We start from the raw sequence: 24,953 nt of genomic DNA, 5'->3' as shown, positions 1-24,953 counted from the left end.
TTTAAGTGTTTAGTTTCAGATTCCATTAAGAAAAATTATATGTATTTCATTCTCACTGGATTTGAATGACAGTCAGTGCTATGCAGTCGTAAACTAAAGAAATTGTAATTTATACGATATTATTCCAACAATTAAACTAAATTCCATTATGTTTGTGTAAAAAGTAATATCAATAGTATAATTGAACAAGAAATCTTATGCGTTATTATTGAGACAATGACATTATTTATATTAGTAAATAGTAACATTGCTCGTGCTAGTACTATTTAGTGTTGATTATATGTTATCACCGTAAGCATTACCGTTGGTATTATTATTAATTTGTAAGATGTAAAATCCAAAGTTGTGAACTAATTTTACGTTGTAACTTAATTTTATAATACAAGTTGTGGCACTGTAAAGATTTATAATACTTCATAAAACATGCCTTAGTAATCATGTTTTAATATTGTATTTTAATAAGCAATGCAAGTAAATAATGTGTGAAAGTTAACTCGAAGTTTAGTGGCTGGTTATGGCCATTTTCTTAGTCATGCTAAAAAACACAAACCAGTCTTAATTTTGTGCTATATCGTAACTTAAAGTTTATATTTACTTCAAAATCTTCACATTTGGCTAAGTTATTTCACTTCTGAAATTAAATACTGAAATTAAAAGAATAATAGAAATACTGTTATCCAGGTCCTAGGTTTTTGACATTTAATGGGAGGGATTGTGTGAAAGCTACATGAACGTGTGACATAATTATGGTGCTAAAATAACATTCAATAATTAGAGTAGATTATTTCCAAGTCTGTTACAGATTTTCTGTAATATCAAGAATCTCTCCACACAAGCAGACTTTGCCTGGATGGTGTACTGAAGTAGTGCTAAATGTTGCATGTCATTTAACTACTACAACTCTTCTCTGTAATAATCAGATAAATTTATTTCCTTAACTAGTATAGTTTTTCCATAATAGCAGAAACAGTAACATGCCCAGCCAGCATATATTTGTCTATATGGAACAGTTATTTAACACATAAATGGTAAATTTCATATCACTTGGTTATTCACACTAATGATTAGCAGTATTAGGTGTGTTTTTCTGTATTCTTTCAAGGGAGTGCTGTATTGAACATTTTAGGTTTTTTAGGGAATGGAGGGTTCACATCAGTTTAAAGTATCCTGAAACTGCACTTGGGGGTGGGAGATGTGGGATATATAAAATGTCTCACTCATATTATTTGTATATTGTCTACCTTTTTATTTATTTTTAAAGACGTCTTGAAAGTTTGTTTCCAATTTTAGGTTTGTTTCCAGGTGAAAACTTTGTGTAAGGAAAATTACTTCAAAAGAGTGTTTGTTTTGAAGCAAGAATAATTAGGTAGGTAATTTGGTAATTATAGCTTGTATTTTTTAAGATGAGAAATTACACATTGTTGCAAAAAATTTGCCATGTTGCATAAAGTTGGTGTCTTGTTAGAAAGAAATGGCTGTATTCCAATAAAACAATTGTCAAATAAATTTTTCAGTTGAATGTAAGAGACTAAAAAGTTTCAAAAACAATTGGAAAACATGAAAGACGTACTTATATAAAAAAAACAATTTTGTCTGAACGCAAAATAAATATGACAATTCATGTAAAGAAGAACATAGAGCAATTGCCCACAATTGAAGCATTGTTCAATAAACTTTTTGAATATTTATAGAAATTAGAGAAATTCTAATGGTCAGCTTCATTTGATTACCTCATTCAAGTCATAATTTTTCACAAAGTATGAATCTTATACTTTATCAAGGTAATGTCAAATTTTTGCAAAACTGTATTTATGAACTGGATTTCCATATCAAAATTTAGAGAGTAATCGTGGAGGTGAGACATTTTCCTGGGTCCAAGAGATGTGAAAGTAAAAGGCTAATATAATCCTGTTTTTAGTGTTTTGAACACTATATATCATGTTCAGTGACTCCAGTCTATCCTTCTTCACATAGTCTTCAAGTTGTTATGTTGTCAGTGAAAGACACAACACATCATCTATGTAGCGATTAGAAACAGACATGAACACTGCCATTCCAAGAGTCCTCCTGAGTTAGAAGATAGTATATTCTATGAATTGTCCGCTCATTTCAATTGGTACTGGGTTTGGCCAAGTGGTTAGGGTGCTTGGCTCAAAATCTGAGGGTAACAGGTTTGAATCTTTGTTGCACCATAAATGCTCACTCTTTCAGCCATGGGGTGTTATGATGTGATGGTCAATCCTACTATATGTTGGTAAAAGAGTAGCCCATGAGTTGTTGATAGGTGGTGAGGACTGGTTGCATACCCACTAGTCTTACACTGCTAAATTAGGGGTGGCTAGTGCATATAGCCCTCGTGTAGCTTTGCACGATGATGATACTACTTTATGTGATACCTCAGCAGTAGTTTATATGTTACTCAGATATTAAACAGAGATATGCATTGTTATCATTTAAGATATAGCATGAGATATAAACTTTTTTATCATTTCACTGATATTTAATTTCTAATACTAGAAATTCCTGCATCTGATAATGATTGTATTAGTATAAAACAAGCCAGTCAATTGCATGAATTTTAGGTTACTCAAAAGTCAATTAGAAATTTTCAAGGGTACCTAATGTGGCTCTAAAATTAGAATACAAATGTAAATGGCTATGGATAAACATAGTTTTGTTTGAGAGTCTTAATATTTATGAATATTTACCACTTTGTATGGGTTATGTTTTTTTTTTAAATCTCAACACTGAATTTTTCTCAATCTTACAAAAATATTTTTATCCACACAGAAACCGTACATTAAAATCGAAAATTTATAACTGAAATATTTTTCTATTAATTTCAAAGTGGTTTTTGTAATAATTATGTAAATAATGAAATAAATTTTCACTTATTGTAGACTTTCTTTTTTCAGCTATAGATGAAGAAACTGGTAATCTTCTACATGTTAGCTAATAACGGAAACAAAAAGCAGTAAACCAGAGTTTTGTTATAATCCGTCCATTTACTACCACAAAGAAATATGCTGAGTGGAGATAGCAGGAAAGATTTTATTTTAACATCTATAGGGGATTATTTCTCACTGTCGATAGATGAAAACACATCAAATCAACTTTTTAATGCCAAAGAGTTGAATAGTTTCTTAGATGAACAAGACTGCCATATTTTAAGTACACAACTAGAGGGACAGAATGAGGAAAAAGAAATACATTTCATGAATAAGGTGAGAAGAATATTTAGTTTTATCTTCAGCTGTTATCAGAAATTTTTGACAGTCTTAGTATAGATGTAAGACATTAGATTTTGACCTTGTTTACACTTGAAAATACAGTCATGTGAAAAGTTAGGACACCCAATGAAAGCCTGTGTATTTTGTAACATTTTGGATATATGGATATTTAATCTCAATTTCAACAATACTGAGAGATTATAGGGATATAACTGAACAATTAAAACTGAAGAAGACTTTTCAAGATCTTCTGTAAAATGTAATTTGACAAAAATGCATATTCTAACTGAGGAAATAGTTAGGACACCCAGACATTTATACCCACATAAAGTGGCTTAACTCAAACAGGTGTATCACACCAGGTGCGTGTGATTAGAAGATCGTTACTCAGCATTGTGAATGAGGCTTGCCCTATTTAAACCTCAGACATTTAGTTTGGTGTGCTCCTGACTGTTGAAGTGAGAGTGAGCACCATGGTGAGAGCAGAAGAGCTGTCTGAGGCCTTCAGAAAGAAAATTGTAGCAGCTTATGAGTCTGGTAAAGGATATAAAAAGGTCCCAAAAGATTTTGAAATCAGTCATTCCACTGTCCGGAAAACAGTCAACATGTGGAAGGCTTTCAAGACAACTTCAAACATGCCCAGGTCCAAGCAAGTTCTTCCCGAGAGCAGATTGCAAGATGCCACAAGAGGTCTCCAAACACCCTAACATGTCATTACAGGACCTACAGCAGGCTCTGGCTACTGTTGATATGAAAGTACATGCCTCTACAATCAGAAAGAGACTGCACAAGTATAACTTGCATGGGAGGTGTGCAAGGAGGGAACCTTTGCTCTCTAAAAGAAACATCAAGGCCAGACTGAAGTTTGCCAGAGAGAATGTAGACAAAGACCAGGACTTCTGGAATAATGTTCTTTGGACAGATGAGTCTAAATTTGAATTATTTGGACACCAGAACAGAGGACAGGTTTGGCATAAACCAAATACAGCATTGCAGGAAAAGAACCTCATACCAACTATGAAGCATGGAGGTGGAAGTGTCATGGTTTGGGGCTGCTTTGCTGCAGCAGGACCTGGACAGCTCACAATCATATAATCCACCATGAATTCTACTGTGTATCAGAGGGTGCTTGAGGATCATGTGAGACCATCTGTACAAAAATTAAAGCTGAAGCGGAACTGGACCCTGCAACACGACAATAACCCACAACGTACCAGTAAATCCACCAAGGACTCCTTAAAAACTAAGAAATGGAGAGTCGTGGAATGGCCGAGTCAAAGCCCAGATCTTAATCCTATTGAGATGCTGTGGGTGACTTGAAATGGGCTGTACATGCAAGAAACCCCTCAAACATCTCACAGCTGAAAAAATTCTGCAATGAGGAGTGGGGCAAACTTTCTTCAGACCAATGTCAGAGACTGGTAGATGGCTACAAGAAGCATCTCACTGCAGTTATTTAAGCCAAAGGGGGTAACACTAGCTATTAGGAGGTAGGGTGTCCTAACTTTTTCCTCAGTTAGAATATGCATTTTTGTAGAATTACATTTACAGAAGATCTTGAAAAGTCTTTTCTTCAGTTTTAATTGTTTAGTTATATTCCTATAATCTCTCAGTATTGTTGAAACTAAGATTAAATATCTATATATCCAAAAATGTTACACAAATACACAGGCTTTCATAGGGTGTCCTAACTTTTTCACATGATTGTATATAACTGTGATACTCACAACATTGCTCACTTGCATCTCTGAAACTGTTAGTCCTTTCTCTCAGCTATGCATCTATGATACTAACTATATTTCTCAGTTACATCTTAGAAACTATTAGTCCATTTCCTTAGCTATATAACTATGATACTCTACATTCCTCAGTTACATCTCTGAAACTGTTAGTGCATTCCCTCAGCTATGATACTCACTACATTCCACAGTTATATTTCTGAAACTCTTGGTCTATCTCCTCAGCTCTACAACTATAATACTCAATACAGTTCTTTGTTAAAAACTTAGAAACTGTTAGTCCATTCCATCAGCTCAAGAACTATGCAGTTTCTACATTCCTCAGTTATATTTCAGAAACTGTTACTCCACTTCCTCAGCTATACAACTATGATACTCACTGTATTCTTCAGTTACATCTCTGAATTTGTTAGTCCATTCTGTCAGCCATATAACTATGATACTCACTGTATTCTTCAGTTACATCATAGAAACTGTTAGTCCATTCCTTCAGCTATACAACTGTGATATTTGCTACATTCTTCAGTTATATTTCATAAACTGTTAGTCCATTCCATGAGCTATACAACTATCATACAGAGTACCTTCCACAATGAAAGTATTAGTTATGTGACTATGAAACTCTCAGGTTATTTGTCAACTGTAGAGCTCTGAAATTATAAATCTGTCCGCTAAGTACATACTGCAGATTTGCTGCTAATAAAAATATGGGTGTATTTCATGCAATTTATTGTAGATTACTTGTAACTGGGATTTTATAGTCAAATATAGAGATAATAGATATATGTAACACCTTTATTTGTTTGGTAAATTTTAAATTACGTAGTGTGTTTTTGAATAATTGATTACTCTCACAACTTGGTTTTGGTTGATAGATGTGTGTGTGTTCCAAATGTATGTGTATTACGAAGGAACTTTTCTTTCTGATTCAGGTTGAACCTAAAGGAACAGATGATAGAATATTAATATTCTTCAAAATCCAACCAGATGTGATTACACCAGACAACTTACATTCCAATATTTTCATCACTTCAATGATAGACTCTCCCATAAAGGCTCTTTATCACTCAGTCCAGAAAATATTTGCCCCTGTACTTTTGAAGAATGAACGCTGGAGTCTGACTTTCAATCCCAAACTCCAAAGTCTGCTTGGTGAACTCGAAGCAGGTCTTGGCAGTGTGGTAAGAAAGAGTGACAAAGGTGAACTTGAAGTAGAAGAAATGGAAGAAAATAGATTGGCAGGTACTTGTTTCTGTCTGTTGTTAAATATGACTTGTTTTGTTTGCATTAGTTTCACAAAGAGTTAAATAAAGCAATGAATTAAGTAGATATATTAAGGAAACTGTGTGTTTGAGGAAAATTATAAATCTTGTATTCAATGAGTATCAGAATGTATAATGTGTTACAGTTAGCTTGTCAGTTATGTTATGTATATAATGTGTTACAGTTAGCTTGTCAGTTATGTTATGTATATAATGTGTTACAGTTAGCTTGTCAGTTGTTATGTTATGTATATAATGTGTTACAGTTAGCTTGTCAGTTGTGTTATGTATATAATGTGTTACAGTTAGCTTGTCAGTTATGTTATGTATATAATAACGTGTTACAGTTAGCTTGGTCAGTTATGTTATGTATAACGTGTGTTACAGCCAGCTTTAGTCAGTTATGTTATGCATATAACGTAACACAGTTAGCTTGTCAGTTAGGTTATGCATATAATGTGTTTACAGTTTGAGCTTGTCAGTTATGTTATGTATATAATGTGTTTACAGTTAGCTTGTCAGCCTGTTATGTATATATATAAATCGTGTCACAGTTAGCTTGTCAGTTGTTATGTCATGTTATATGTGTTTAATCGCTTGTCAGTTGTTATGTGGTCTATTGTTATTTATATTAACTTGTCAGTTGTTGTGTTATTATATAATGTCATTAGCTTGTTGTTATGTTTATGTATATAATGTGTCAGTTAGCTTGTCAGTTGTTATGTTATCATAACGTGTCATTGAAGTTAGCTTGTCATTGTTTATGTTATGTATATAATGTGTCACAGTCGAGCTTGTCAGTTGTGTTCATGCCATATATAATGTGTCACAGCCAGCTTGTTCAGTTGTATGTTATGTATATAACGTGTTACAGTTAGCTTGTCAGTTGTTATGTTACGTATATAACGTGTCACAGTTAGCTCATTCAGTCATCAGTTGTATGTTATGCATATAATCGTTTACAGTTGCCATTGTTATTCGTCATGTTATATATAATGTGTTACAGTTAGCTTGTCAGTTGTTATGTTATGTATACAATGCGTTTACAGCCAGCTTGTCAGTTGTTATGTTATGTATATAATGTGTTTACAGTTTAGCTTGTCAGTTGTTATGTTATGTATATAACGTGTCACAGTTAGCTTCATTCAGTCATGTTTCATGTTAATGCATAATCGCGTCATGTGTTATAGTTAGCTTGTCAGTTGTTATGTTATGTATATAATGTATTTACAGTTAGCTTGTCAGTTGTTATGTTTCATGTATATAATGTGTCACAGTTAGCTTGTCCAGTTGTTTCGCGTGTTATGTATATAATGTGTCACAGTTAGCTTGTCAGTTGTTTGTATTTACGTATTAATAACGTGTCACAGTTAATTATTCAGGTTGTTACGTTTACATATTAACGTATCATAATGTATTTAGTCATGTCGTCATTGTTATGTTATGTATAATGTGTTTTACAGTTAGCTTGTCAGTTGTTTCATGTTATGCATATTAATGTGTCATTACAGTTATTCGCGTCATATGTTATGTATGTATATAACGTGTCACAGCTAGCAAGTTTATTTAGCGTTTACGCATAATAATGTGTCAGCCGTCATGTGTTATGTATTATAATGTGTCAACAGTTACTTGTTCAGTTGTTATTATGTATATAATGTATTCGCGTACAGTTAGCTCATTCAGTTCATGTTATGCATATAATGTGTTTCAGTTAGCCATCAGTCAGTTTATGTTATGTATATAACGTGTCATTTACGTTAGCTTGTCAGGTCATGTTATGCATATAATGTGTCACAGTTAGCTTGTCAGTCAGTTATGTTACGTATATAACGTGTCATTGCGCCAATCAATCGTCAGGTTATGCATATTAACGTCACAGTTCATGTTACATGTTACGTTATATAACCGTGTTCACAGTTATAACTGGTGTCAGTCATGGTTATGTATATAATGTGTCACAGCGCCAGCTTGTCAATTGTGTTATGTACATAACGTGTTTACAGTTAGCTGGTCAGTCATAATGTTATGTATATAACGTGTCACAGCCAGCTTGTCAGTTATGTTATGCATATAATGTGTCACAGCCTATACTTGTCAGTTGTTATGTACGGCACATAATGTGTCACAGTTAGCTTGTCAGTTGTTTGTCATGCCAGTATATAATAATGTCACAGTTAGCTTATTCAGTTGTGTTATGCATATAACGTGTTTACGTTAGCTTGTCAGTTGTTCATGTTATGCATATATTCGTGTCACAGCTTAGCTTGTCAGTCAGGTTTGGCATATAACGTGTCACTGCGCCTATTCATCGTCATCAGGTTATGTACATAATGTGTCACAGCCAGCTTGTCAGTTCATCAGGTTATGTATATAACGTGTTACAACGTAGTCAGCAGCCGCATGTGTTATGTATATAATGTGTTACAGTTAGTTTGTCAGTTGTCGCGTTATGTATATAACGTCATGTTACAGTTAGCGTGTCACGCATGTGTTATGTATATAATGTGTTTTACAGTTAGCTTGTCAGTTGTCATGTTATGTATATAACGTGTCACAGTTTGCTTGTCGGTTATGTCAGTGTTACGTATATAACAACGTCACAGTGTTAGCTATTCCAGTTAGCCAGGTTATGTATTATATAATGTGTTACAGTTACTCCATTCAGTCAGGTTATGTATATAATCGCGTCACAGTTATCTCATTCAGCCAGTTGTTATGTTACGTATATAATGTGTCACAGTTAGCCATTCAGTTGTCATTTATGTATATAACGTGTCACAGTTAGCTTGTCAGTTGTTACCGGTTACGTATATAACGAACGTCACAGTTAGCTTGTCAGTTGTGTTATGTATATAATGTGTTACAGTTAGCTTGTCAGTTGTTATGTTATGTATATAATGTATTTAGTTAGCTTGTCAGTTTGTGTTATGTATATAATGTGTTTACAGTTAGCTTGTCAGTTGTTATGTTATGTATATAATGTATGTTTTACAGTTAGCTTGTCAGTTATGTTATGTATATAATGTGTTACAGTTAGCTTGTCAGTTGTTATGTTATGTATATAATGTGTTTACAGTTAGCTTGTCAGTTGTGTTATGTATATAATGTGTTTTACAGTTAGCTTGTCAGTTTGTGTTATGTATATAATGTTTGTTACAGTTAGCTTGTCAGTTGTTAACGTGTTATGTATATAATGTCAGTCAGTTACGTATTTACAGTTAGCTTGTCAGTTGTGTTATGTATATAATGTGTTTAGCTTGTCAGTTAGTTATGTATATAATGCGTGCAGTTAGCTTGTTGGTCTGTTATGTTATGTATATAATGTATTTACAGTTAGCTTGTCAGTTATATTTATGTATATAATGTGTTACAGTTAGCTTGTTTAGTTATGTTATGTATATAATGTGTTTACAGTTAGCTTGTCAGTTATGTTATGTATATAATAATATTTACAGTTAGCTTGTCAGTTATGTTATGTATATAATGTGTTACAGTTAGCTTGTCAGTTGTTGTTATGTATATAATGTGTTTACAGTTAGCTTGTCAGTTGTGTTATGTATATAATGTGTTTACAGTTAGCTTGTCAGTTGTGTTTATGTATATAATGTGTTATTTACAGTTAGCTTGTCAGTTGTGTTATGTATATAATGTGTTACAGTTAGCTTGTCAGTTGTGTTTATGTATATAATGTGTTACAGTTAGCTTGTCAGTTATGTTATGTATATAATGTGTTACAGTTAGCTTGTCAGTTTATGTTATGTTATGTATATAATGTGTATTTACAGTTAGCTTGTCATTATGTTATGTATATAATGTGTAATGTGTTACAGTTAGCTTGTCAGTTGTTATGTTATAACGTATATAATGTTATTTACAGTTAGCTTGTCAGTTATGTTATGTATATAATGTGTTACAGTTAGCTTGTCAGTTATTGTATGTATGTATATAATATACAGTTAGCGTGTTACAGTTAGCTTGTCAGTTGTTATGTTATGTATATAATGTGTTTTGAGTTAGCTTGTCAGTTATTATGTTATGTATATAATGTGTTTACAGTTAGCTTGTCAGTTTTATATTATGTATATAATGTGTTACAGTTAGCTTGTCAGTTATGTTATGTTATGTATATAATGTATTTACAGTTAGCTTGTCAGTTATTATGTTATGTATATATTGTATGTTACAGTTAGCTTGTCAGTTGTTATGTTATGTATATAATGTGTTTACAGTTAGCTTGTCAGTTGTGTTATGTATATAATGTGTTTACAGTTAGCTTGTCAGTTGTTATGTTATGTATATAATGTGTTTACAGTTAAGCTTGTCAGTTATGTTATGTATATAATGTAATGTTACAGTTAGCTTGTCAGTTATATTATGTATATAATGTGTTACAGTTAGCTTGTCAGTTGTGTTATGTATATAATGTGTTTACAGTTAGCTTGTCAGTTGTGTTATGTATATAATGTGTTTTACAGTTAGCTTGTCAGTTGTTGTATGTTATGTATATAATGTATTTACAGTTAGCTTGTCAGTTGTTATGTTATGTATATAATGTATTTACAGTTAGCTTGTCAGTTGTTATGTTTATGTATATAATGTATTACAGTTAGCTTGTCAGTTATTATGTTATGTATATAATGTATTTACAGTTAGCTTGTCAGTTGTTTTTATGTATATAATGTATTTACAGTTAGCTTGTCAGTTGTTATGTTATGTATATAATGTGTTACAGTTAGCTTGTCAGTTATGTTTATGTATATAAATGTGTTTACAGTTAGCTTGTCAGTTATGTTATGTATATAATGTTATTTACAGTTAGCTTGTCAGTTGTGTTATGTATATAATGTATTATTACAGTTAGCTTGTCAGTTGTTATGTTATGTATATAATGTGTTACAGTTAGCTTGTCAGTTGTTATGGTATGTATATAATGTGTTTACAGTTAGCTTGTCAGTTGTTATGTTATGTATATAATGTGTTACAGTTAGCTTGTCAGTTGTTATGTTATGTATATAATGTGTTTACAGTTAGCTTGTCAGTTGTTATGTTTATGTATATAATGTGTTACAGTTAGCTTGTCAGTTGTTATATTATGTATATAATGTGTTATTTACAGTTAGCTTGTCCAGTTGTTATGTTATGTATATAATGTATTACAGTTAGCTTGTCAGTTGTTATGTTATGTATATAATGTATTATTACAGTTAGCTTGTCAGTTGTTTATGTTATGTATATAATATTACATTTTACAGTTAGCTTGTCAGTTGTTATGTTATGTATATAATGTGTTATTACAGTTAGCTTGTCAGTTGTTATGTTATGTATATAATGTGTTTACAGTTAGCTTGTCAGTTGTTATGTTATGTATATAATGTGTTACAGTTAGCTTGTCAGTTATGTTATGTATATAATGTGTTTTATACAGTTAGCTTGTCAGTTGTTATGTTATGTATATAATGTATTTACAGTTAGCTTGTCAGTTATGTTATGTATATAATGTGTTACAGTTAGCTTGTCAGTTATTGTTATGTTATGTATATAATGTGTTACAGTTAGCTTGTCAGTTGTTATGTTATGTATATAATGTGTTTACAGTTAGCTTGTCAGTTATGTTATGTATATAATGTGTTTTACAGTTAGCTTGTCAGTTGTTATTTATATTACAGTTATGTATATAATGTGTATTTACAGTTAGCTTGTCAGTTGTTATATTATGTATATAATGTATTTACAGTTAGCTTGTCAGTTGTTATGTTATGTTAACAAAAACATCAGTTGTTATATGTATGTTAAATAATGTGTTACAGTTAATTGTCAGTTATTATTTATGTATAATGTAATATTTACAGTTAGCTTGTCAGTTGTTATAGTAGTATGTGCATAATGTATGTTACAGTTAGCTTGTCAGTTGTTATGTTATGTATATAATGTGTTTACAGTTAGCTTGTCAGTTATTATAGTGCGTGTATAATGTGTTTACAGTTAGCTTGTCAGTTATTATGGTTCGTGTATAATGTGTTTACAGTTAGCTTGTCAGTTGTTATGTTATATATATAATGTGTTACAGTTAGCTTGTCAGTTAGTATGGTACGTGTATAATGTATTATGGTTAGCTTCTCAGTTATTATGGTACGTGTATAATGTATTTACAGTTAGCGTGTCAGTTATTATGGTACATGTATAATGTGTTACAGTTAGCTTGTCAGTTATTATGTTATGTATATAATGTGTTACAGTTAGCGTGTCAGTTATTATGGTACATGTATAATGTGTTACAGTTAGCTTGTCAGTTATTATGGTACATGTATAATGTATTATGATTAGCTTGTCAGTTATTATGGTACGTGTATAATGTATTATGGTTAGCTTGTCAGTTATTATGGTATGTGTATAATGTGTTACAGTTAGCGTGTCAGTTATTATGGTACATGTATAATGTGTTACAGTTAGCTTCTCAGTTATTATGGTTCATGTATAATGTGTTACAGTTAGCTTGTCAGTTATTATGGTACATGTATAATGTATTATGGTTAGCTTGTCAGTTATTATGGTACGTGTATAATGTGTTACAGTTCGCATGTCAGTTATTATGGTATGTGTATAATGTGTTACAGTTAGCTTGTCAGTTATTATGGTATGTGTATAATGTATTATGGTTAGCTTGTCAGTTATTATGGTACGTGTATAATGTGTTACAGTTAGCTTGTCACTTATTATGGTACGTGCATAATGTCTTACAGTTAGCTTGTCAGTTGTTATGGTTCGTGTATAATGTGTTACAGTTAGCTTGTCAGTTATTATGGTACGTGCATAATGTGTTACAGTTAGCTTGTCAGTTATTATGGTACGTGTATAATGTATTATGGTTAGCTTGTCAGTTATTATGGTACGTGTATAATGTGTTACAGTTAGCTTGTCACTTATTATGGTACGTGCATAATGTCTTACAGTTAGCTTTGTCAGTTGTTATGGTTATGTGTATATAATGTATTTTACAGTTAGCTTGTCAGTTATTATGGTACGTGCATAATGTGTTACAGTTAGCTTGTCAGTTATTATGGTACGTGCATAATGTGTTACAGTTAGCTTGTCAGTTGTTATGGTACGTGTATAATGTGTTACAATTAGCTTGTCAGTTATTATGGTACGTGTATAATGTCTTACAGTTATTATGGTACATGTATAATGTATAATGGTTAGATTGTCAGTTATTGTGGTACATGTATAATGTATTATGGTTAGCTTCTGGTTTATTGTGAGCCAATAATACTTCAGTGTTGGTTATTTGTATTTGGAACAACCATAAATCAGGACTTGTAGTGGTTGTTGGAGAGACAGTAACTATGTTTGAGATGAAATATTACAATAACTATTGATGTGCTGTCATATCCTTTCGTATCTATAGTTTAATCTATACAGAGGACACTTTCAGTGACATAAATGAAGTCTTGAGAGCTGGGTCTTTAGTATGAACATTAGGATTCTTAGTATTTCTCTCCAGACTGCTTGTTATACAATATTATTTTGAAAAATGCTGAAATGTAAAGAATAGAAAGATAACAATCCATCACATAGTTCTCTTTTTATGGATTATAGATCTGTTAAGATTGGAAGAAGGAATATTTTTGTCATGGTTTGTTTTTTAAAATTTGACTAGAACTCTCAAATGCCAGACCCTTATGCCATATTTAATAGAAGTTTAGAATCTATAACAAACCATGGTCACAATTTAAAACTACTCCATTGTGACTTGTAAAGAATTGTTTGTATAATCTTATGTAACTGAGCTAAGTAAATTTATTAAAATATGAAACTTTTGATTACAGTAATGTTCATAAACCTCACAGTTTGGTTTACACATGAAACCAGTTTGTCAAGAGTTGCAAATGATATTTATCTGTCTTCTAGTCTTTTAAACCTACACACTTTGAAGTGTCCATAATATTCCATCGTATGAAAGATTTATTTTAAGAAAATATATCCTCCAATAAAACATTTACTCCTTCAGCTGGAATGTATGAACACCACTTTCAAACACTGATTGTAAGATAATTCCATCCCTTTATAGGTTTGACATGTAGATACTTGAAACTTCAAAATGCATGGTATTTGAACTGTGTATTGTTCATGTTTTAATACTATTTGGGAAGCCTTTACTTGTGTCATATTTTCAGGTATTCTATCTCCGAATGATGAGTTCACTTTCTGGAGTGATCGGGCACGGCTAGCTCCTGATCGAGCAGAAAAAGAAAGGGCTGCATATTTCCAAAGCTTGTTTGAACCACTGCAAAAAAGTTTTGAAACTCTGGAAACAGTTCCTTTGGTGGAATGTTTAGACATCCTAGAGTTGGCCTTCAGTGTTTTGGATGATGTTTGGAAACAAGAAGAATACACCCCAGCTTTTCAACAAAGTAGAATGAGTCATTTAATGGATATTATTGGTAAATAAAGCACTATTGGTTAATCAAATGATGTAAGAGTTAATTGCAACATTCGTTTGGAATGCTTTTTTGTAATTGTTAGGTCTCCTAATATTGGTGTTTGTTCTGTATGAGTCAGGTTCTGTAAGATTATTTTGTGCTCTGTACATGTTATGTCCTGTAGGATTAGCTTGTGTTCTGTATGATTCAGGTTCTGTAAGATTAGTTTGTGTTCTGTATGTGTCAGGTTCTGTAAGATTAGTTTGTGTTCTGTATGTGTCAGGTCCTGTAAGATTAGCTTGTGTTCTGTATGTGTTAGGTCCTGTAAGATTAGCTTGTGTTCTGTGTGTGCCAGGTTCTGTAAGATTAGTTTGTGTTCTGTATGTGTTAAGTCCTGTAAGATTAGTTTGTGTTCTGTATGTGTTATGTCCTGTAGGATTAGTTTGTGTTCTGTATGAGTCAGGTCCTGTAAGATTAGTTTGTGTTCTGTATGAGTCAGGTTCTGTAAGATTAGTGTGTGTTCTGTACGTGTTATGTCCTGTAGGATTAGTTTGTGTTCTGTACGTGTTATGTCCTGTAGGATTAGTTTGTGTTCTCTACGTGTTATGTCCTGCAGGATTAGTTTTTGTTCTGTATGAGTCAGGTTCTGTAAGATTAGTTTGTGTTCTGTGTACGTGTCAGGTTCTGTAAGATTAGTTTGTGTTGTGTACGTGTTATGTCCTGTAGGTTTAGTTTGTGTTCTGTATGAGTCAGGTTCTGTAAGATTAGTTTGTGTTCTGTATGAGTCAGGTTCTGTAAGATTAGCTTGTGTTCTGTATGTGTTATGTCCTGTAGGATTAGTTTGTGTTCTGTATGAGTCAGGTCCTGTAGGATTAGCTTGTGTTCTGTATGACTCAGGTCCTGTAGGATTAGCTTGTGTTCTGTATGACTCAGGTCCTGTAGGATTTGTTTGTGTTCTGTATGAGTCAGGTTCTGTAAGATTAGTTTGTGTTCTGTATGAGTCAGGTTCTGTAAGATTAGTTTGTGTTCTGTATGAGTCAGGTTCTGTAAGATTAGTTTGTGTTCTGTATGAGTCAGGTTCTGTAAGATTAGTTTGTGTTCTGTGTGTGTCAGGTTCTGTAAGATTAGTTTGTGTTCTGTGTGTGTCAGGTTCTGTAAGATTAGTTTGTGTTGTGTACGTGTTATGTCCTGTAGGTTTAGTTTGTGTTCTGTATGAGTCAGGTTCTGTAAGATTAGCTTGTGTTCTGTATGTGTTATGTCCTGTAGGATTAGTTTGTGTTCTGTATGAGTCAGGTCCTGTAGGATTAGCTTGTGTTCTGTATGAGTCAGGTCCTGTAGGATTTGTTTGTGTTCTGTATGAGTTAGGTTCTGTAAGATTAGTTTGTGTTCTGTATGAGTCAGGTCCTGTAAGGTTAGTTTGTGTTCTGCATGTGTTATGTCCTGTAGGATTAGCTTGTGTTCTGTATGAGTCAGGTTCTGTAAGATTAGTTTGTGTTCTGTATGTGTTAGGTCCTGTAAGATTAGTTTGTGTTCTGCATGTGTTATGTCCTGTAGGATTAGCTTGTGTTCTGTATGAGTCAGGTTCTGTAAGATTAGTTTGTGTTCTGTATGAGTCAGGTTCTGTAAGATTAGCTTGTGTTCTGTATGTGTTATGTCCTGTAGGATTAGTTTGTGTTCTGTATGAGTCAGGTTCTGTAAGATTAGTTTGTGTTCTGTATGTGTTAGGTCCTGTAAGATTAGTTTGTGTTCTGTATGTGTTAGGTCCTGTAAGATTAGTTTGTGTCCTGTATGAGTCAGGTTCTGTAAGATTAGTTTGTGTTCTGTATGTGTTAGGTCCTGTAAGATTAGTTTGTGTTCTGTATGTGTTAGGTCTTGTAAGATTAGTTTGTGTTGTGTATGTGTTAGGTCCTGTAAGATTAGTTTGTGTTCTGTATGAGTCAGGTTCTGTAAGATTAGTTTGTGTTCTGTATGAGTCAGGTTCTGTAAGATTAGTTTGTGTTCTGTATGTGTTAGGTCCTGTAAGATTAGCTTGTGTTCTGTGTGTGCCAGGTTCTGTAAGATTAGTTTGTGTTCTGTATGTGTTAGGTCCTGTAAGATTAGCTTGTGTTCTGTATGTGTTATGTCCTGTAGGATTAGTTTGTGTTCTGTATGAGTCAGGTTCTGTAAGATTAGTTTGTGTTCTGTATGTGTTATGTCCTGTAGGATTAGTTTGTGTTCTGTATGTGTTAGGTCCTGTAAGATTAGCTTGTGTTCTGTATGTGTTATGTCCTGTAGGATTAGTTTGTGTTCTGTATGAGTCAGGTTAAGTAAGATTAGTTTGTGTTCTGTATGAGTCAGGTTTTGTAAGATTAGCTTGTGTTCTGTATGTGTTATGTCCTGTAGGATTAGTTTGTGTTCTGTATGAGTCAGGTTCTGTAAGATTAGTTTGTGTTCTGTACGTGTTATGTCCTGTCAGATTAGTTTGTGTTCTGTATGAGTCAGGTTCTGTAAGATTAGTTTGTGTTATGTGTACGTGTCAGGTTCTGTAAGATTAGTTTGTGTTGTGTACGTGTTATGTCCTGTAGGTTTAGTTTGTGTTCTGTATGAGTCAGGTTCTGTAAGATTAGTTTGTGTTCTGTATGAGTCAGGTTCTGTAAGATTAGCTTGTGTTCTGTATGTGTTATGTCCTGTAGGATTAGTTTGTGTTCTGTATGAGTCAGGTCCTGTAGGATTAGCTTGTGTTCTGTATGAGTCAGGTTCTGTTAGATTAGTTTGTGTTCTGTATGAGTCAGGTTCTGTAAGATTAGTTTGTGTTCTGTATGAGTCAGGTTCTGTAAGATTAGTTTGTGTTCTGTATGAGTCAGGTTCTGTAAGATTAGTTTGTGTTCTGTATGAGTCAGGTTCTGTAAGATTAGTTTGTGTTCTGTATGAGTCAGGTTCTGTAAGATTAGTTTGTGTTCTGTGTGTGTCAGGTTCTGTAAGATTAGTTTGTGTTGTGTACGTGTTATGTCCTGTAGGTTTAGTTTGTGTTCTGTATGAGTCAGGTTCTGTAAGATTAGTTTGTGTTCTGTATGAGTCAGGTTCTGTAAGATTAGCTTGTGTTCTGTATGTGTTATGTCCTGTAGGATTAGTTTGTGTTCTGTATGAGTCAGGTCCTGTAGGATTAGCTTGTGTTCTGTATGAGTCAGGTCCTGTAGGATTTGTTTGTGTTCTGTATGAGTTAGGTTCTGTAAGATTAGTTTGTGTTCTGTATGAGTCAGGTCCTGTAAGATTAGTTTGTGTTCTGCATGTGTTATGTCCTGTAGGATTAGCTTGTGTTCTGTATGAGTCTGGTTCTGTAAGATTAGTTTGTGTTCTGTATGTGTTAGGTCCTGTAAGATTAGTTTGTGTTCTGTATGTGTTAGGTCCTGTAAGATTAGTTTGTGTTCTGCATGTGTTATGTCCTGTAGGATTAGCTTGTGTTCTGTATGAGTCAGGTTCTGTAAGATTAGTTTGTGTTTTGTATGAGTCAGGTTCTGTAAGATTAGCTTGTGTTCTGTATGTGTTATGTCCTGTAGGATTAGTTTGTGTTCTGTATGAGTCAGGTTCTGTAAGATTAGTTTGTGTTCTGTATGTGTTAGGTCCTGTAAGATTAGTTTGTGTTCTGTATGTGTTAGGTCCTGTAAGATTAGTTTGTGTCCTGTATGAGTCAGGTTCTGTAAGATTAGTTTGTGTTCTGTATGTGTTAGGTCCTGTAAGATTAGTTTGTGTTCTGTATGTGTTAGGTCCTGTAAGATTAGTTTGTGTTCTGTATGTGTTAGGTCCTGTAAGATTAGTTTGTGTTCTGTATGAGTCAGGTTCTGTAAGATTAGTTTGTGTTCTGTATGAGTCAGGTTCTGTAAGATTAGTTTGTGTTCTGTATGTGTTAGGTCCTGTAAGATTAGCTTGTGTTCTGTGTGTGCCAGGTTCTGTAAGATTAGTTTGTGTTCTGTATGAGTCAGGTTCTGTAACATTAGTTTGTGTTCTGTATGTGTTAGGTCCTGTAAGATTAGCTTGTGTTCTGTATGTGTTATGTTCTGTAGGATTAGTTTGTGTTCTGTATGAGTCAGGTTCTGTAAGATTAGTTTCTGTTCTGTATGTGTTATGTCCTGTAGGATTAGTTTGTGTTCTGTATGTGTTAGGTCCTGTAAGATTAGCTTGTGTTCTGTATGTGTTATGTCCTGTAGGATTAGTTTGTGTTCTGTATGAGTCAGGTTATGTAAGATTAGTTTGTGTTCTGTATGAGTCAGGTTTTGTAAGATTAGCTTGTGTTCTGTATGTGTTATGTCCTGTAGGATTAGTTTGTGTTCTGTATGAGTCAGGTTCTGTAAGATTAGTTTGTGTTCTGTACGTGTTATGTCCTGTCAGATTAGTTTGTGTTCTGTATGTGTTATGTCCTGTAGGATTAGTTTGTGTTCTCTACGTGTTATGTCTTGTAGGATTAGTTTGTGTTCTGTATGTGTTATGTCCTGTAGGATTAGTTTGTGTTCTGTACGTGTTATGTCCTGTAGGATTAGTTTGTGTTCTGTACGTGTTATGTCCTGTAGGATTAGTTTGTGTTCTCTACGTGTTATGTCCTGTAGGATTAGTTTGTGTTCTGTACGTGTTATGTCCTGTAGGATTAGTTTGTGTTCTGTACGTGTTATGTCCTGTAGGATTAGTTTGTGTTCTGTATGTGTTATGTCCTGTAGGATTAGTTTGTGTTCTGTATGAGTCAGGTTCTGTAGGATTAGTTTGTGTTCTGTACGTGTTATGTCCTGTCGGATTAGTTTGTGTTCTGTATGTGTTATGTCCTGTAGGATTAGTTTGTGTTCTCTACGTGTTATGTCTTGTAGGATTAGTTTGTGTTCTGTACGTGTTATGTCCTGTAGGATTAGTTTGTGTTCTGTACGTGTTATGTCCTGTAGGATTAGTTTGTGTTCTGTATGTGTTATGTCCTGTAGGATTAGTTTGTGTTCTCTACGTGTTATGTCCTGTAGGATTAGTTTGTGTTCTGTAAGTGTTATGTCCTGTAGGATTAGTTTGTGTTCTGTACGTGTTATGTCCTGTAGGATTAGTTTGTGTTCTGTACGTGTTATGTCCTGTAGGATTAGTTTGTGTTCTGTATGTGTTATGTCCTGTAGGATTAGTTTGTGTTCTGTATGAGTCAGGTTCTGTAGGATTAGTTTGTGTTCTGTATGAGTCAGGTCCTGTAGGATTAGTTTGTGTTCTGTACATGTTATGTCCTGTAGGATTAGTTTGTGTTCTGTATGAGTCAGGTTCTGTAAGATTAGTTTGTGTTCTGTACGTGTTATGTCCTGTCAGATTAGTTTGTGTTCTGTATGTGTTATGTCCTGTAGGATTAGTTTGTGTTCTGTACGTGTTTTGTCCTGTAGGATTAGTTTGTGTTCTGTATGAGTCAGGTTCTGTAAGATTAGTTTGTGTTCTGTACATGTTATGTCCTGTAGGATTAGTTTGTGTTCTGTATGAGTCAGGTTCTGTAAGATTAGTTTGTGTTCTGTACGTGTTATGTCCTGTAGGATTAGTTTGTGTTCTGTATGAGTCAGGTTCTGTAAGATTAGTTTGTGTTCTGTACATGTTATGTCCTGTCGGATTAGTTTGTGTTCTGTATGTGTTATGTCCTGTAGGATTAGTTTGTGTTCTCTACGTGTTATGTCTTGTAGGATTAGTTTGTGTTCTGTACGTGTTATGTCCTGTAGGATTAGTTTGTGTTCTGTACGTGTTATGTCCTGTAGGATTAGTTTGTGTTCTGTATGTGTTATGTCCTGTAGGATTAGTTTGTGTTCTGTATGAGTCAGGTTCTGTAGGATTAGTTTGTGTTCTGTATGAGTCAGGTCCTGTAGGATTAGTTTGTGTTCTGTACGTGTTATGTCCTGTAGGATTAGTTTGTGTTCTGTACGTGTTATGTCCTGTAGGATTAGTTTGTGTTCTGTACTTGTTATGTCCTGTAGGATTATTTTGTGTTCTGTACGTGTTTTGTCCTGTAGGATTAGTTTGTGTTCTGTATGAGTCAGGTTCTGTAAGATTAGTTTGTGTTCTGTACATGTTATGTCCTGTAGGATTAGTTTGTGTTCTGTATGAGTCAGGTTCTGTAAGATTAGTTTGTGTTCTGTACGTGTTATGTCCTGTAGGATTAGTTTGTGTTCTGTAAGTGTTATGTCCTGTAGGATTAGTTTGTGTTCTGTATGAGTCAGGTTCTGTAAGATTAGTTTGTGTTCTGTATGAGTCAGGTTCTGTAAGATTAGTTTGTGTTCTGTATGTGTTAGGTCCTGTAAGATTAGTTTGTGTTCTGTATGTGTTAGGTCCTGTAAGATTAGTTTGTGTTCTGTATGTGTTAGGTCCTGTAAGATTAGTTTGTGTTCTGTATGAGTCAGGTTCTGTAAGATTAGCTTGTGTTCTGTATGTGTTATGTCCTGTAAGATTAGTTTTTGTTCTGTATGTGTTAGGTCTTGTAAGATTAGTTTGTGTTCTGTACATGTCAGGTCCTCTGAGATTATTGTTTGTTCTATGTGTGTCATGCCCTGTAACATTGATACATGTTTTTATAAGTGTTAGACTCTTTAACATAGAAGTTGTTTGAACTTTTTTGATGCAGTTCACTGAAGAAATGTAATGTTTTGTGAATGTAAATTTTTTCATGTACAATGTTTGTGATTCTATCAAAATTTGTTTTCCTTTTTCCCAGTTGTTACAGTTATATAAAAATAAAGACCAAGATTAACCTTTTCTTAATTGTTACAGTTATATAAAAATAAAGACCTAGATTAACCTTTTCTTAATTGTTACAGTTATATAAAAATAAAGACCTAGATTAACCTTTTCTTAATTGTTACAGTTATATAAAAATAAAGACCTAGATTAACCTTTTCTTAATTGTTACAGTTATATAAAAATAAAGACCAAGATTAACCTTTTCTTAATTGTTACAGTTATATAAAAATAAAGACCTAGATTAACCTTTTCTTAATTGTTACAGTTATATAAAAAATAAAGACCTAGATTAACCTTTTCTTAATTGTTACAGTTATATAAAAATAAAGACCTAGATTAACCTTTTCTTAATTGTTACAGTTATATAAAAATAAAGACCTAGATTAACCTTTTCTTAATTGTTACAGTTATATAAAAATAAAGACCTAGATTAACCTTTTCTCAATTGTTACAGTTATATAAAAATAAAGACCTAGATTAACCTTTTCTTAATTGTTACAGTTATATAAAAATAAAGACCTAGATTAACCTTTTCTCAATTGTTACAGTTATATAAAAATAAAGACCTAGATTAACCTTTTCTTAATTGTTACAGTTATATAAAAATAAAGACCTAGATTAACCTTTTCTCAATTGTTACAGTTATGTAAAAATAAAGACCTAGATTAACCTTTTCTCAATTGTTACAGTTATATAAAAATAAAGACCTAGATTAACCTTTTCTTAATTGTTACAGTTATATAAAAATAAAGACCTAGATTAACCATTTCTCAATTGTTACAGTTATATAAAAATAAAGATCTAGATTAACCTTTTCTTAATTGTTACAGTTATATAAAAATAAAGACCTAGATTAACCTTTTCTTAATTGTTACAGTTATATAAAAATAAAGACTTAGATTAACCTTTTCTCAATTGTTACAGTTATATAAAAATAAAGACCTAGATTAACCTTTTCTTAATTGTTACAGTTATATAAAAATAAAGACCTAGGTTAACCTTTTCTCAATTGTTACAGTTATATAAAAATAAAGACCTAGATTAACCTTTTCTTAATTGTTACAGTTATATAAAAATAAAGACCTAGATTAACCTTTTCTCAATTGTTACAGTTATGTAAAAATAAAGACCTAGATTAACCTTTTCTCAATTGTTACAGTTATATAAAAATAAAGACCTAGATTAACCTTTTCTTAATTGTTACAGTTATATAAAAATAAAGACCTAGATTAACCATTTCTCAATTGTTACAGTTATATAAAAATAAAGATCTAGATTAACCTTTTCTTAATTGTTACAGTTATATAAAAATAAAGACCTAGATTAACCTTTTCTTAATTGTTACAGTTATATAAAAATAAAGACTTAGATTAACCTTTTCTCAATTGTTACAGTTATATAAAAATAGACCAAGATTAACCTTTTCTTAATTGTTACAGTTATATAAAAATAGACCTAGATTAACCTTTTCTCAATTGTTACAGTTATATAAAAATAAAGACCTAGATTAACCTTTTCTTAATTGTTACAGTTATATAAAAATAAAGACCTAGATTAACCTTTTCTCAATTGTTACAGTTATATAAAAATAAAGACCTAGATTACCCTTTTCTCAATTGTTACAGTTATATAAAAATAAAGACCTAGATTAACCTTTTCTTAATTGTTACAGTTATATAAAAATAAAGACCTAGATTAACCTTTTCTTAATTGTTACAGTTATATAAAAATAAAGACCTAGATTAACCATTTCTCAATTGTTACAGTTATATAAAAATAAAGATCTAGATTAACCTTTTCTTAATTGTTACAGTTATATAAAAATAAAGACCTAGATTAACCTTTTCTCAATTGTTACAGTTATATAAAAATAAAGACCTAGATTAACCTTTTCTTAATTGTTACAGTTATATAAAAATAAAGACCTAGATTAACCTTTTCTTAATTGTTACAGTTATATAAAAATAAAGACTTAGATTAACCTTTTCTTAATTGTTACAGTTATATAAAAATAAAGACCTAGATTAACCTTTTCTCAATTGTTACAGTTATATAAAAATAAAGATCTAGATTAACCATTTCTCAATTGTTACAGTTATATAAAAATAAAGACCTAGATTAACCTTTTCTTAATTGTTACAGTTATATAAAAATAAAGACCTAGATTAACCATTTCTCAATTGTTACAGTTATATAAAAATAAAGATCTAGATTAACCTTTTCTTAATTGTTACAGTTATATAAAAATAAAGACCTAGATTAACCTTTTCTCAATTGTTACAGTTATATAAAAATAGACCAAGATTAACCTTTTCTTAATTGTTACAGTTATATAAAAATAGACCTAGATTAACCTTTTCTCAATTGTTACAGTTATATAAAAATAAAGACCTAGATTAACCTTTTCTTAATTGTTACAGTTATATAAAAATAAAGACCTAGATTAACCTTTTCTCAATTGTTACAGTTATATAAAAATAAAGACCTAGATTAACCTTTTCTCAATTGTTACAGTTATATAAAAATAAAGACCTAGATTAACCTTTTCTCAATTGTTACAGTTATATAAAAATAAAGACCTAGATTAACCTTTTCTTAATTGTTACAGTGGCTTATGGCTTTTCATTTGATAATTTCTTTCAAATGTTGTTTCACTGACTTTAGTGTATGATAAACTGAAGCAGGCTGTATTTTATTGTTGATATTGAAATGGATCACATATACTTTCTAGATCTCTACTGGTCTTTATGGTTATTTTTTATGTAATGTGGACTCAAACATTTCATATCTCATATTTACAAATGTACATGACAGTTTTTTTAACCACTTATAAAGACATATTTGGAAAGTAACTTTCATAAGCCATACACTTGAATACTCATGATAGTGAAGTGGGTTTTTATTTCAAATTGTTCTTATTCAGTAAAAGTTAACCCTCATCAGTACACCTTGGGTCCATATTGTCACTTTATCATTCTCTGACACAACATTAGTTAAACTTTCAATATTTTACAATTGAATACTTTTTGTGAATAAAATGTTTCATGGGGTCCATGAGGACCCAAAGTAATATACAGATTTGTAACTCTGGTGAAGACACAGTGAGTCCATAGAGGCTATCCATTGTGATAAACAGTGATTATGTATTTATATGTCTCCTGAAGTGAAGTAATGTTCACAACCTACTTTAGAGACATCTCCAGAATCTCTGTGCAATGCAGAAGGGCATTTTATCTGCCTTTGTAGATCCAGGGTTGCTTCACACAAGACAGCATGCAGGTCAAGGTGTTCCGGAAACAAAAAAATGATGTTATCTTTGTCCAAGAATCATGGACAGAAAAGTCTGTCAAACCTGTACAGCATGTGGAGACCATGTCTGTGCTGATCACTCCACACCCAGTGTACGGTGTGATGACTGTTTGTAAAATGACTGGTAAAAGATAAGGGAAACACTTCATGTTCACTCAGAATAAGGTTTGCTTACTTGGTGTCCAAAATTTGTCATTAGTTTAGCTCTGAAACAAAGTTCAACCACCTTGGGTCTTTTCGGAACCCAAGCACGTTTTCGTACAATTTGGTGTTTTTTGTTAC

The 24,953-nt window shown here is 32.5% G+C and overlaps 1 protein-coding gene across 1 annotated transcript in view; it reads left to right on the top strand.

Moving 5' to 3' along the window:
• The first annotated feature begins 28 nt into the window (after positions 1 to 28).
• The window catches only part of LOC143228462 (cytoplasmic dynein 2 heavy chain 1-like), a 197,919-nt gene continuing 172,994 nt past the window's right edge, over positions 29 to 24,953 (top strand). The window contains 5 exon segments of the mRNA XM_076459717.1: positions 29 to 104; positions 1,291 to 1,366; positions 2,916 to 3,224; positions 5,902 to 6,211; positions 14,409 to 14,675. Coding sequence (XP_076315832.1) covers positions 3,024 to 3,224; positions 5,902 to 6,211; positions 14,409 to 14,675 — 778 coding nt within the window. The 5' untranslated portion in view covers positions 29 to 104; positions 1,291 to 1,366; positions 2,916 to 3,023.

The sequence above is a fragment of the Tachypleus tridentatus genome, chromosome 10, assembly GCF_004210375.1.
Source record: "Tachypleus tridentatus isolate NWPU-2018 chromosome 10, ASM421037v1, whole genome shotgun sequence".
NCBI classification, from domain to species: domain Eukaryota; kingdom Metazoa; phylum Arthropoda; class Merostomata; order Xiphosura; family Limulidae; genus Tachypleus; species Tachypleus tridentatus.
The sequence above is the reverse complement of the archived record's forward strand: the minus strand, read 5'-3'. Positions and strand labels throughout refer to the sequence as shown.